Genomic DNA, 13,081 nt, shown 5'->3' on the forward strand with positions numbered 1-13,081 from the left:
TTTGACCGCAGGCCACACATACAGGACTATACAAAATACTTCAGGAATTTGTTTCTAAAAACATGCATTTCTGCCATGACAATTCACAGGAAAAGCATACACAAAACAAACCTCAAAGAAAAAGTAACAGGGTGCAGTGTAACACTAGTACTTAAGCGTTAGCGCACACAAAAACTCTCAGTTATCTACACAGCATTATAATTTGGCGTAAGTGGATATTCATTAGTTAAATTTAATCTAGGTGAAAAAACAAGACATTAGATGGGCAGAAAAAGAAGCAATTTGACTCTAATATTTGTAATTTAAAAGCATTCCTGGGTTCCTAGTCAAAACTGAGCTCCCCAGGAGCACTTCTGTCCTCTCGCTCTGTGAGATGCAACAGCCTCTGCTGAAGGACAGTGATCTGCCTTCTCTGACTTGTTTTTCTGCAGCTCCCGTCAGCACCACACAGACAACATTGCCAGGCACAAAGCCACGTCTTTAGAAAATGCCAAATCGTACCGAGCAGGAGCTGTGTTTCCCCAGCAACACAGACCACAGCCAGCACTTCAATGCCGTACTTCGCTCCTTTTGAGAGCTTCCCACGTAGCAAAGGACCAACCTCCGGAGGCGTTTTAGGTGTCTCAGTCCTTAAAATGAGCTGCAGGGCTCGTCTTCAAGGAAGCAGTTTCAGCCCAAGCTTTACAAAAAGATCATGTAATGCCCCAGAGAAAGGAACGTGGCCAGTGCTGCAGCTCTTCACACAGTTCTACACCAGAGGCGAGGGTGTCACACTCTGAGCGAAGCACACTCTGGAGCGCCTCGCACGCCTTCTCCAACACAAATACCCCACAGCTGACACTAAAACCCAACTCTCTCCAACTTTACTCCAGGATAAAGATGAAATTTGCAATTAGCTTGACCCGACTCCTGCTCTGGTGCTTCAATTCCAGTCAGACAAGGTGCCGAACACACCGAGCCACCAGAAGCCGCTGCGGTTACGCAGGCAGCGACCCCCAGGACCTGTGCACACCCCCCTGCTCAACGCCCAGCGACTCAAGACGTGGCAGTTTATTTCACGCCGGTGCTCGCCGTTAATCACGCTGTTCTCTGCACTGTGACTGATCACAGCGTTTAACCACTCGGTTATTTATCATGGTAACCACCGCGGTTACTAGAGCACTTGGCTAAAACTGCTCAGCCACAGCGCACAGTTGCTGATTATTTTCTACTTATTGTGCAAGATGTGAAAGAAAATCTCCCTTCATCCTTCTCTGCTTGGCTTCTGCATCTACTACTGCATGCCTTTAACAAACATGCCGTTTCAGGTTCTTACACCATTCAGCTGAAACAGAAACAAAAGAATTTGCATAAGAAAAAAAAGAAAACAGAATGGGTTTGACAAACCATGAAAAAAGAAATGGTTTTGTGGAGAGCATGGAAGCTCAGCTCTGACTCTCTTCCCACCTTCCTTGGGTGCTGGTGCCATTTAAACCAGCAGGATTTTGCGCTGCTTTCAGCACAATCGGGTCTCTCCTCCTCTGACAGCTTCTGCCTCACCTAATTCCCGGTAGAAGCGAGTCGTGTTGCCACGGCAATGAGAGTCACTTTTGATGGCAGACGCTGGGTCAACGCTCTTTCGGTATTTCCTTTGAGCAGGCCGGGTCAGGAATAGCTCCAGCTCCTTTCTGTGCCTCGAGCGCGGGGGATTGTGCTAAGAGGGAAGAAGCTGCTGTCAGACGGGTCCCTCTGAGGGGCTTCGGAGCACCCTTATTTCACCCTCATTAACATGCAAGAACTGGATCTCCAGCATTCAACCAGCCATTCCCACACATCAGACAGACCACCGGGCCCCCAGCCTCAACGCCGGTCTCGTCGAAACTTCAGAAGTCATCTCTGCTGTCTAAAGCCAAGGCAGACCCTCGCGGAGCCCATGGCACCGGCACAGCCCGGGCCTGTGACACAGCACCTGCCCGCACGTCTGCAACGCAGTGTCCGAACTCCCGGTGTCACTTCTGTGCCACAGAAAGTACAGAATTGTTGGGGAGATAGAATAGAAATAGAATAGAAAGTACAGAATTGTTGGGGAGATACTCTCTCTGTCGGGCCAAACAGAAAACGGGACAGGAAAGGAAAAACACACCAAGAAATCAGTAAAACAGAAGGAAGTGGCAGAAAAGGCGATGCTAAGAAAAAAACAAAACCACCAAAAACCCCAAACCAACCCCAAACAACCCTCCCCTTTACCTCCACTACACTGCACAACAGTTCTACCCTTCCTCCCAACACAGAAGGGCCCATACAAACAATTTCTAGATGCTACATCAACGCCAAACCAGTTGTATCACATACATCAATATATTAATTAATCTGGTCCTGGAATTAGTCATCTCAAAGGACTCAATAGCCACTTAGGGACATCCCACTACCACTGAAGAAAAGCAGCTGTTGGGGGAAAAAAAAAAAAAGTATTAGCAGTGTACCCAAAGTAAATGAGGGCACGGGGAGCAGGCTCCCGAGGGGCAGCTGTAGGGAGGCACAGGAATGCTGAGCACCTTTGGTCTGAGAAGGGTGAGGTGTGTTCTCAGTCACAACATACTCAGGACACATTAATTTCAGCTGGGAAGGGGAAGGGCTGGACCCATCTGCACCCAGAAAATAACAAAAAACACAGGCAAAATTATTTGGGGAACATTCAAGTTTACATAATCTTGACTTTTAAAAAATTTAAGTAAGAAATGCAACTTATCACAGGCAACTCACCACCTTGAGTTTTGCTTCTGAACAGAACGTTAATATACAGACATAAAAATTCAAACTTCAGGTTACAGCCAGGAAGCCAAAATGTAGAAGCTTGTCTGACTCCTTCCTGCTAACGAACGTAACAAGACGAACAGGAGCTCAGCAAAGAAAAATCTAGCAAATACCAAGTGTCTCACAGCATTACACTGTTAAAAGAATGAATTACAACACTGAGATTTATGTACTAAAATATTCTTATAATTAAAAGAAATATGTCTGTCATACCTTAGGATATAAGTTTATGTCTCTGAAAGGAACCCCACGAGTGTAGACAGGAGAAAAATCAACATGTTACCACACACTACAGCTCAAAGCCTGAGCTGATGCTCTCAAGTCAATTTTTTTCTTACAGTAATATAGCAGTAACAGGCCTGGTGAAAAAAAATGAAGTTTGGGAATGGTGGGGAAAAAGGTGTAAAAGGATTGAACAGGAAAGATGCCCCTGCACAGCCCAGACAGAAAAATCCAACAGTAGTCCTGTACAGAGTATCATCTAATCATATTGGATACTGTCAGACTGAATCAGTGTCTTGGCCATCACTAATCTATAGAATTTTTTTAAAAAATTGCTATTACCAACATTCTCTGCAGAGAACATCTGCATTTCCAAATTACTACCATGACTCTAGAGGAGAACTGGTCCACCTCTTCTTCAAAGTGCTGCACTGTATTATTTGTAGTACAGCAAACAAAAAGAAAAAAAAAATGCAAACAAGATAAAAAAAGATTAAAGCAAATTCATCCAAGTGTTCTTTGAGATCTCACGGCAATACTGGTTTTACTGGTTCATGCATATTAACGAGACCATGTTTATGCATACACTTATCTTTAGGCCACGTAATAAGCTTTATTTTTTTCCTTTTCATCCTTTCTTAGTCATCCTAAGGGAATGTTTCTCAATACTGAGTTTTGGTAGTTTTCAGAGGAGTTTTTTCTGTATTTCTAAGGTTTATTTCTTCACTGAACATTCAAACCACACAGAGGATTTAAAGCTGATTTTTAGTAAAGAAAGCGTTTGTCAGAATGAACCTCTCCCTGCCAGCCAGTGGTAACCAGCTCCTCCACTGCAGCCATCTAGTGGCTTGGCCCTTAGAGCGTGAATTCACGTCAGAAGCTTTTTGTGCATCTTCTGTCAATGTAACGCACAGACTCACTGGAAGAAATGACCTCAGCCCACACCAAGTGAAACGTTCCAGCTTTGCTCATCTGCTGTGGCAAAGCGCAAACTAGAAGATAGCTGCTTGCCCTGGAGAACAAAGGACAGCTCAGAAGCATTCATCTGAAGTCTTTTAAGTTTACTTGCAAGCAGATTTATAAAAAAAATTGTAAAACAGCGTAAAAAAAATTTGTAAAAAAGTGTAAAATAGACAGCACCTCAGCAAGCTGTCCATAACCCAGATCTTAACGATCTGGTTTCTATGCAGTATTTTGTTTCACTCCTCCACTCTTCTGACACAAGTGTTGCTGCTTTAATTCAGCAGGAATTTTGGCAGGGTTGTGGGTTGTTTTTTTTTTTTCCCCCTGTTCTCAGTTACATGTAATTAACCTCCACATATCTTAAATTTTACCACTTTTGTAAACAACTTATCTCAGCAAAAGACTGACCTTTCTTAACAGCAAGGAGGCATTGCAGCTCTGCATTCCTGTAATAAAATCACGCAAAGTAAACCTGCACCAGCACCACAGAATATATGAAATGTTTTCTTAGTACACTCAATGCAGACAGTAAACAGCAAAGCTTGCTCAACTACACAGACACGCTGACTATGACAGTGTTAGACCCTTCTTAGCTGAGGTTTCTTCATTCCTGGCGATGCACATGCTGTTTGTGGGCAGATCTTGGTAATTACAACCCTAAATGCCTTTGAGCCTGGCCTTGGGGAGATGAAATACTGAAAAGCTCTTTTCCCACACATTTCACACCTGTGTGATCTCTCAGAGACCCAGACAACCAGTACGCAGTGGTACCCACTTCTCTGACCCATAAGGTAGTTTTTACACAGCCTCCATTACGGTGAGCTTTTATATAAAAAACCCACTCCTGTTAACTATTTAGATGACGGATAAATGGCACTTAATCACGCTGGAGAAAGAATTGGAAGAATGCAGTGGTAGGAATTTTTTCATTCCACAGATTTGTTCATGCCCCTTAAGAAAGGGGTCACCACTGAAACAGCTTCTAAATTTCTAGGGAGAAGCCTAAAAACTAAGCTCTTAGTCACCTGCTTCTAGCAAGGTCATTAGAGGTTTTCCCCTAAGGCATCTCTGGATCTTACAACAGCACCTACACAAGTATGAATTTTTAGTATGAACGTCTGCAAAGTTAATTTGTTTCGGTCTACATTTAAAAGCCATGTAGCCAAAAAAGATGCAAGAATAACCTTTTCTTTTGGTCTAAATCATGCTTCCTGTATTTATGGAGAACACAACAGAGACGTAGCAAAATTACTGAAGAACTGCTACCTGTCACTGATACACTTTAACACACTGACTTTGGATAAACCGGCCCAACCCACAGTAACAGGAGCAACAGCACCATCAGTGACAGCACAGCATTAGAAAAAGGTAGTTGGGTTCCAGACCTTTGCTCTGTGTGTGTCAAAGGATTAAGTAGATAGGGGTGAAACAGCTGGTGAACTGTATTTGGGTATTTTGTATCTCACCTGTGACTCCTCAGCAGAGCTGTCCTGGAACAGGAAGGAATGTCATCAACTCCGAAAAAGGATAAAAACCAAAAGGAGCACGAGCAAGGCGACACTGTTGACAGCAGACAGGTCACTGGGAAGCCCTAAGGGAACACACGTCAAGAGTCAGCACCTGACTGCCATTACACATTTGTTTTAGGCTTTGCACCACTTAAATGTAACCTACCAACTCCTTTTTTTTTTTTTTTTTTTGAGCAAGATAAGCATTTTCCAAACTAATTTACAAACACACCATGAGCACTCTCGGGCTGAACGGCCTTCTGCCCATCATGCTAGACACCACAGATCAAAACATCAACTGCCAAGTGCTTGTATTAAAAATTATATATTGTGTCAAATAAAACAATAATTCTGTGTACAAATTTATACATGACAAAAATAAAACTCTTTGAATAACACTGTGTAAAAAAAGTGCTTGCTGCTGTTCTGATGTCATTCTATAAGCAACAGGCTCACAAAAGGCATTAGTAAACACTTAAATTGCATTGAAGGAATCACATAAGGCACAGACATCAGTTATTTAAAGGTGAAAATAGTCCCAGACAGCTTTCAGTGCTGCTGACAGGTTACCTTTACGTATTATCTGAAAACTTTGACTGTAGGAAGTTGACTAATATTTTATGTTAACTTACTGTATCAAGGAAAAGCACAGGGAAAACTTGTAACCACCATCAGGCCCCTGTTCAGCATTTCCAGAAGACTGGTCTGAAATAATTTTTACGATGACAGAATCAGCGACTGCTTTTAGAGCAACTTCTCAGCTGCTGCCCCCTCCTTCCCCTCACATTTTCTGCTAGATGGCTTTCCTAGGATTTTTATCCAAGTTACAGACAGTATTTAACCCAACAACGACTGATTAGGAGGGCTTCCAGTCCTAAACCAGTAACTACTGAAAAGATGCACACAACTGCTCACAAAGTTAACATAAAAGAGGTCTTAAATTCTAAACAATCTGCATTATTCTCAGCCTTTGTCAAACAACATACGTGTGATTATTACCAGTGTTGAGTAACACTGGAGCACTGGAAGGAAGTGAGAAACAGAAACCAATTTAAATGTTTAGCTTAGCCACAAAATAAAAAGATGTAACCCTCTCCAAATTTCTCCTTAGAAGTTTTTTTAAATCTTACACAAAGAAAATACTCTTAAAACCAACAGGCACAGAATTTCCAGTCGTATCTTAAGCAATAAGGAGTTTAGCAAGAAAAAAAGCTTAAGTTTATATATTTGCTACCCTCACTTCTTGTACTAACCCTTTTACACATGAATTTTCAGGTTTGACTGCACTACTGACTGCACCATCACATGCAGCACACTAAGACTGACATTACAAATCTGATTTTTGATCAGTAAGATTAACATAGTTACTGACACAACTGAAAAATATTAGAAGCTATACTACACTTCGTCTACTAAGCTTTTTCATTCTTAAACTGAAAGATTCTAGGCACTTAGTTCTCTGAGAAACTTGTTTTGATCATGTCTGAGTTACCTATGATTTGTTCTATTATTAAACAAAATCAAGAGGAACACCAGACATCTGTGTCTCTGATGGATTTAAATTCTACAACCAACATATATGTAAATCAGCTTGAAAGCAGAGAATATCTCTATGTATGGAGCACTTTCTCACCCAAATCACTCTTTACTGAGCATAAAACCTGCACCCGCGCTGCCTGGGCCGCCTGCACAGGTTAGGTCAGGGACAGGACCTGTCACAATGTCACTGTGCCCAGCTAACTGCTTCCTTCCACGGCACCACAATCCTACTTTTTAAGACTGCATTGGAAGAATCTGACCAGTATTAGGGAGATAAATTCTGGGCCCAGATACCTCAGTATCAGTCATTTTCTTTACAAAATACTTCTCATAGAATAATTTGAAATGACCATGTTAGAGACTTCTACTTAACAAAGATACTGGCTCCTTTAAGGCAAGAACATAAAACTGAATGTAAATAAATAAGCCAGCGCACCATTACAGCTGTGATTTTTAACAAGTCAGAAGATTCAAAGCTGTGGTTTCTACAGCACCTACAGTATCATTACATTACACACGCTATGGCAACACAGTAAATGCTATATACAGTAGGAAAATGCTACATATTCATGCACCGTTGCCAAGTTACAGCTGCCATAGGAACCATAATTTGCTTTTTCTGACTTGTTTTGAATCCCACCTACAACACTGCTGATTAACTGGTAATTTAGAAAAACTTGTACAAGTATTCCACACTACTTCTGCTGGAAAAAAATCTATTCAATGAGAACCCAAGAGCTCTAGCAGAGCTCTGTTCGATGACATCTACACGCAGCCATGGCTGCGAGTCAGGACACACACTCTGTAAACGCCTCTTCAGCACGACCTCAACAAGCTGCCTCTCGTGATGTGGGTCACTGCTCCAGAGAGCAGCAAAATTTTCTTGTGCAAACAACTAGGAAAAAAATTAATTAAGTTAGGTTGGGTAGAACTTCAGCAATATTTTACACAATTCAGCTTCCAGTACACAGTGACTGAAGACAAACATTCAAAAGTGCAGGGACATAAACCTATCAGCATTTGTAACCAATGACACACAAGCAACATTTGCTGGATCCAGTAAAAAAATGACAACAAACAAAAGTACAACTGTTACTGTGTCTTAAGTTAAATATCCAAAATTAAGGGAATATCATTCTAAACAAAAACAACTGCTAAAAGTTATGCATTCCCTCATGAAGTCCCACCAGGTTTAAAACATGCTGTCAAAATGTTGTCACTAAACTGCTTTGGTTACAAATGGCTGTTCACAGGTTTTATTTTATTTTGCAGAGGAATTCTCTCTGTTCAAGTGACTGAATCCTTCTTCCTTCTAAACGGTGACTTCAGTCTTTTCCACACGCTGTTTTTCGGTTTTGATTTTTTTTCCATTGCCATTACTGCTTCTTTTTCTTTCCTGCGGATTTCTCGCACAAGAGCATGAAACACATCGTCAATATAATAACGGTATGCAGCTGAAGTTTCAAAAAAAGGGCAGTTGAATTCTCGTGCTAAAGCAGAGCCTTCTTCTTTGGAGACCTGGGAAAAAAATAAAGTTCACACTTGTCAAGAAAGCCCATCAGTAAGTGTATTTATTTACCATTTCTTGTTCTGCTCTGTAACTGTGCAAGCACCCTCTCACTTCCAGAACAGCTCATTTCCACTGACCTCTAAATCTTTCACCACAAACCTTTTTTTCTTTCTCTTTCACATACCACTTTTCTCCAGCAACGCAATCATCTGCAAGAGACTCTCTGGACATTCATGGAACAACAAAGTCCTCTGAAAGAATATTCTTTTCTTGGAGCTTAATCTAGAAGTTGCTTATCATGAGCAGCCGGCAGCCCCAACACAAGCACTTGTCAGTTTGTAAGCTAAAGGTATCTCCTTCTCCTGGTCAAAATCTATGATGTTTGTCACACTATTTCCCAGAACCAAGCAAAACCTTTCCAAACAAAGTACCCAACCAAAAAGGTTTTATTGCTGAGGCCATAGAAACGCAACACCCACTCTTCATCCTATACATCTCTTAGCATGGGTGTTTTACCAGAGCTACCACAATTTTCCTGCTACAACACTCTAAAAATTCATTTAATTCCAGGTATACAAACAGCACCTCTGGAACTTGTTTTCCAAAGTACATCTCCTTCAAATGAAGCTCAGCTTCAAACTCTTTTCCCAGATGTTAGTTACTGTTTTCTTAAGTTGAAAGTAATTTTCCCTTTTCCCCCACTTTTATCCAAGTTCTCCATTATTACCTGTCCATTCTTAGCACACTTCCATCTGCAAGTGTTTTACAGAATGCTAAATAACTATTGACAGTATCTCCTTTCAGGAATTAAAAAAAAAGAGAAGCCCAAGAGCAGCTGACACCCAAAGCATCAGCCTGAAGACTTTACTTTTCTGCTTGCTATATGCATTTAGTTATCCAACACATTCCTGATTAAACAAGTGCTTCTCTACTGTTCAACTTACTATATATAGTACACATGCAAAAAAAATTAAGAAAGGGAGTATAACCTCTTGTATTACTGCATTTTACAACAGAAATAGCTTGTAATTGCGGGCCTCTTCTGTGCCATTTACCTGCCGTAGTTGTGTCAGATCAGATTTATTTCCCACCAGGACCACAGGAGTGTCGTCAGTGCGTCGAACACGATAGATGAGCTGTTTGAACTCACGTACTTCATGGAAACTGCGCCGGTCTGTGATTGAATAACAGATGATAAATCCCTCGCCAGCCCTCATGTACTGGTCTCTCATGGCTGTAAACTCTGCCTAGAAACAAGACAATTACATTTCAATTGCACAAATACAATGACTTTCTAGTTTGTTCCGAATGGGAAACACAATATCAGCTCCATAGGAACTCTGTAAACAAGCTGGCCAACTATTTCTCGTCCTGTTACATACAGGACAAGATAGTACATATGTTTAGGATTAACCCCAAGTTTCCCTCGCTATAGAAGTCATACCAACATGTCATTTATCAGACAGTACATATTGCTTGTTGATCACAAACAGCAAGGTGCAACAGAGGAAGCGGCGCACGAAGCTCGAGTACAGTCTGAGGCTGCTTAAACATAGATAGTATGGTACAGATGCTGTAAGCTTGTAAGTACAAGAGATCAAAAAACAACTTGGAGGAAAAGACAGCCATACTTTTAGAGCCATGATCCTCAACCTGTGCTCTGCGGACCCCTGGGGGGCTGCAATGTCGTCACAGGGGTCCGTGAAGGCTTAAAGCAGGGCTGGGGAACGTCCAGCCTGGAAACATTTGGCCTGGCCCGCGGCAAGCACTGCGCCTCATTTCCCCACAGCCCCCTCCCCTCAGTGCTCCTCTCAAACTCCCCCCCCACGCTTGCCCTGATGCGCTAGAATATTCGGTGCTAGTTTGGTTGGTGGGACCCACTTTAACTAGGCGGTTTTTCTCTTAAAGACATTTTCTTAACCCAATGGCCCTCTTTAGGGCCACACCGGGGCTGAAGTCTGTTCCTCCAAGTGGTGGCTCTGAACCCATAAACAAAAACACATGGTGACTGAACACAGACAAACAAAGGGGGGGGGTGAGAAGAATTGTAAAAATTTTTCATTAAATTTTAAGGCAAAAATTGGCATCAAATTCAGAATTGGCACATTAAAATACCATAAAATGGGCCATCTGAGCAAGAAGAGTGTTGATGCCATTTTAAATTCATATGGAATCATTGCAATAAAGATACCATAACAGGAGTTAGTGCATTAACAGATCAACTTATTTCCCCTTCTCCCCAAATTTGAAGACCCTTCATGAGAAAATCGAAATAAATATTTGATGCAGTCTAGTGCTTCAAATCTTGAATTAAATGTTGGTGGTCCATGGCCACAAAAGGTATTTAAAGGGGGTCCATGGCAAAGGAAAGGTTGAGAACCCCCGTTTTAGAGAATTTCTGCCTCTACACCTGACCATTAGAGACCTCTTAAGATCCTCCCAATTCACGTGTTATTACCCCCATACCTGTCCTGCTGTGTCCAAGATATCCAGATTGGCAGGTTCGTCATCAATGCGTATTCGTATTTTATAAGCATCCTCTGCGAATTCATGGCGCATTGGAAAGGACAAAATTGGAATACAATTGCAATACTCATTAGTCATCAATTCACAAAGAGAATGTTACACTAGGAGAACCTAATCTGGTAGACTACATTAGACTAATCTTCATTTAACAACAAATTAAGTTTTTAATTGTTCTGGTGTGATTTAGTATCCTCCCAACTGTTTGCTAAAATCAGGCTGTTGTACAGGGCTATTCCTGACAGACACGTGGCCACATCCTAGAAGTTCATTTTGGACACCTTGGTGGAAAGCACAGAGTAAGAGCATTACATTTTTCTCAAAGCCTGAAAATACTCATGATTCAAGAGAAGAATTGGCCACTCCCAACTGCCATTGTCTTAACAGAAAGACAATAAATATTCTGCCCCTAAATCACCACTCCCACCTACAGCAGTCCACTTTCAACAAGAAGCTGTTTTTCCCACTTTTCCACTGACGGTGTAACTGTTGGTTAAGGTTTCTCTTAGAGATGCTGCAAAAAACAGGCAGCAAGTCATTAGGCACTTTCATCCCTCCCAATTTCTAAAACACAGAGCGCAATTTAGCCTGACAAGTCAATAGCAGAGAGCTGAGCTGAAGCATGGAGAGTAGATTTTTTGAATAGACAACTAATAATTACTTATCAGCAGTTCTTCATCCTTGTCTGCCAACATACAAACAAATATAGATAGTGCATGGGTTGAATGTACATGCTAGGAAAATCATCAAAGATCTAAAACGCAGGATACACATCGCAGCCCTCACTGCAATCTCAGAACTCTTAGTACCTCTGAATAAATAATTTTATAATTATTATTATACCTCTGAATAAATAAATCAAGTTACAGCCACATTTATAGCTTTTTTAAAATTGAGTACTTCAAAGCAGTGGCTTCCACAACAGCTTAACCTGCTAAGAACAGCAAAGAGAAAAGAAATTATTTTTCTTACCAATTGTGGGATCATGATCCTCTGGAAACCGGTGACTGATGAACTGCATGGTCATGGCTGGAAACAAAAAACAGAGACACAATTGCACAAGTAAACATCTGCCACTTCAGCGTTCGGTTCACAACAGGCTTGAGCATATTGTTTCACTAACAGCAAAACATAAAACCATACCCGGTGCAAGACTTGAAAGAAACATGGTAGAAGAAATAGCTGAAATAACTCGGAAACGACACCCTCGTCCTCAACAAAGCACTCCCGAGTTTCAGAAACAAAGCTGGACGCAGCCAAAACGCGGAAGACGATGACACACGGCGCTCCCGAGACATCCCGGGGCGGGGGGGCCGGGAGAGCGCCCAGAACCGGGCTGCTTCGGGCCAGAGACGTGCCAGCAGCCGCCGAACCCCCCGGCGCTCCCGCCACCGGCGCTGCCTGCGGAGCCCCCCGCGCCGCCCCGCGCCGCTGAGGGGAAAGCGGCGGCCCCGCCCGCGGCAGCAGAGGGTCTTCAGGGCCGCCCCGCCCCGGCCGCCCCCCGCCGTTCCCCCTCCGGCGGCGGAGCCGTACGCACCGCTCTTGCCGACGCCGCCGGCGCCCAGCATCACCAGCTTGTACTCGCGGGACTGCCCCGCCGCGCCGCCGCCGCCCGGCCGGGCTCCGCAATCCATCTCCTCCGCGCCGAAGAAGCCGCCGCTGAAGAGGAGAACAGAGCGTGAGCCCCGGCAGCCCCTCACCCGGCCCGGCCCCGCCGCCGCTCCCGCTCCTCCTCACCGTCAGGCTCCTCCGCGCCGCATCCGACCGGCCCCGCGCCGAGCCCAGACAGCGACACCAAAATGGCGGCGACGCCTCCTCCGGCGCCAGCGAGCGCCCGGCCCGCGCCGCCGGGGGGGGGGGGGTGGGGGGGTGGTGGTCGGACGGCGGCCCGGCGGGGCCAGCGCAGGCGCGGAACCGGCCCCGCCCACCGCGCCCCTCCGAGGGGTCCCGGGTTCGATCCCCCCGGACGCCAACTGCGGGCGCGCACAGGGACCGCCCCAAAAAATCACCTACCGCAGCTCCC

The 13,081-nt window shown here is 43.7% G+C and overlaps 1 protein-coding gene and 1 long non-coding RNA gene across 3 annotated transcripts; both read right to left on the bottom strand.

Annotated features, from left to right (window-relative positions):
* Positions 1–47: 47 nt before the first annotated feature.
* On the bottom strand, positions 48–4,743 carry LOC141916850 (uncharacterized). 2 transcript variants are annotated; one of them, XR_012621203.1, is made up of 5 exons: positions 3,400–4,743; positions 2,535–2,624; positions 2,332–2,424; positions 1,540–1,693; positions 48–1,324 (listed from the first exon to the last, which is right to left on the bottom strand). It is a non-coding gene; the product is annotated as an uncharacterized LOC141916850 (long non-coding RNA). The 2 variants fall into 2 exon arrangements; XR_012621202.1 differs by lacking the exon at positions 3,400–4,743 and having other exon boundaries at positions 2,535–3,386.
* Positions 4,744–5,795: 1,052 nt separating this feature from the next.
* On the bottom strand, positions 5,796–12,900 carry RIT1 (Ras like without CAAX 1). The gene is made up of 6 exons (XM_074809689.1): positions 12,796–12,900; positions 12,596–12,717; positions 12,031–12,087; positions 11,002–11,075; positions 9,591–9,782; positions 5,796–8,543 (listed from the first exon to the last, which is right to left on the bottom strand). The coding sequence occupies exons 2-6, from the start codon at positions 12,690–12,692 to the stop codon at positions 8,313–8,315; spliced, it is 651 nt and encodes a 216-aa protein (XP_074665790.1). The 5' UTR covers positions 12,693–12,717; positions 12,796–12,900; the 3' UTR covers positions 5,796–8,312.
* Between the last annotated feature and the right edge of the window lie 181 nt (positions 12,901–13,081).

The sequence above is a fragment of the Strix aluco genome, chromosome 30 (genome assembly GCF_031877795.1).
Source record: "Strix aluco isolate bStrAlu1 chromosome 30, bStrAlu1.hap1, whole genome shotgun sequence".
NCBI classification, from domain to species: Eukaryota; Metazoa; Chordata; class Aves; order Strigiformes; family Strigidae; genus Strix; species Strix aluco.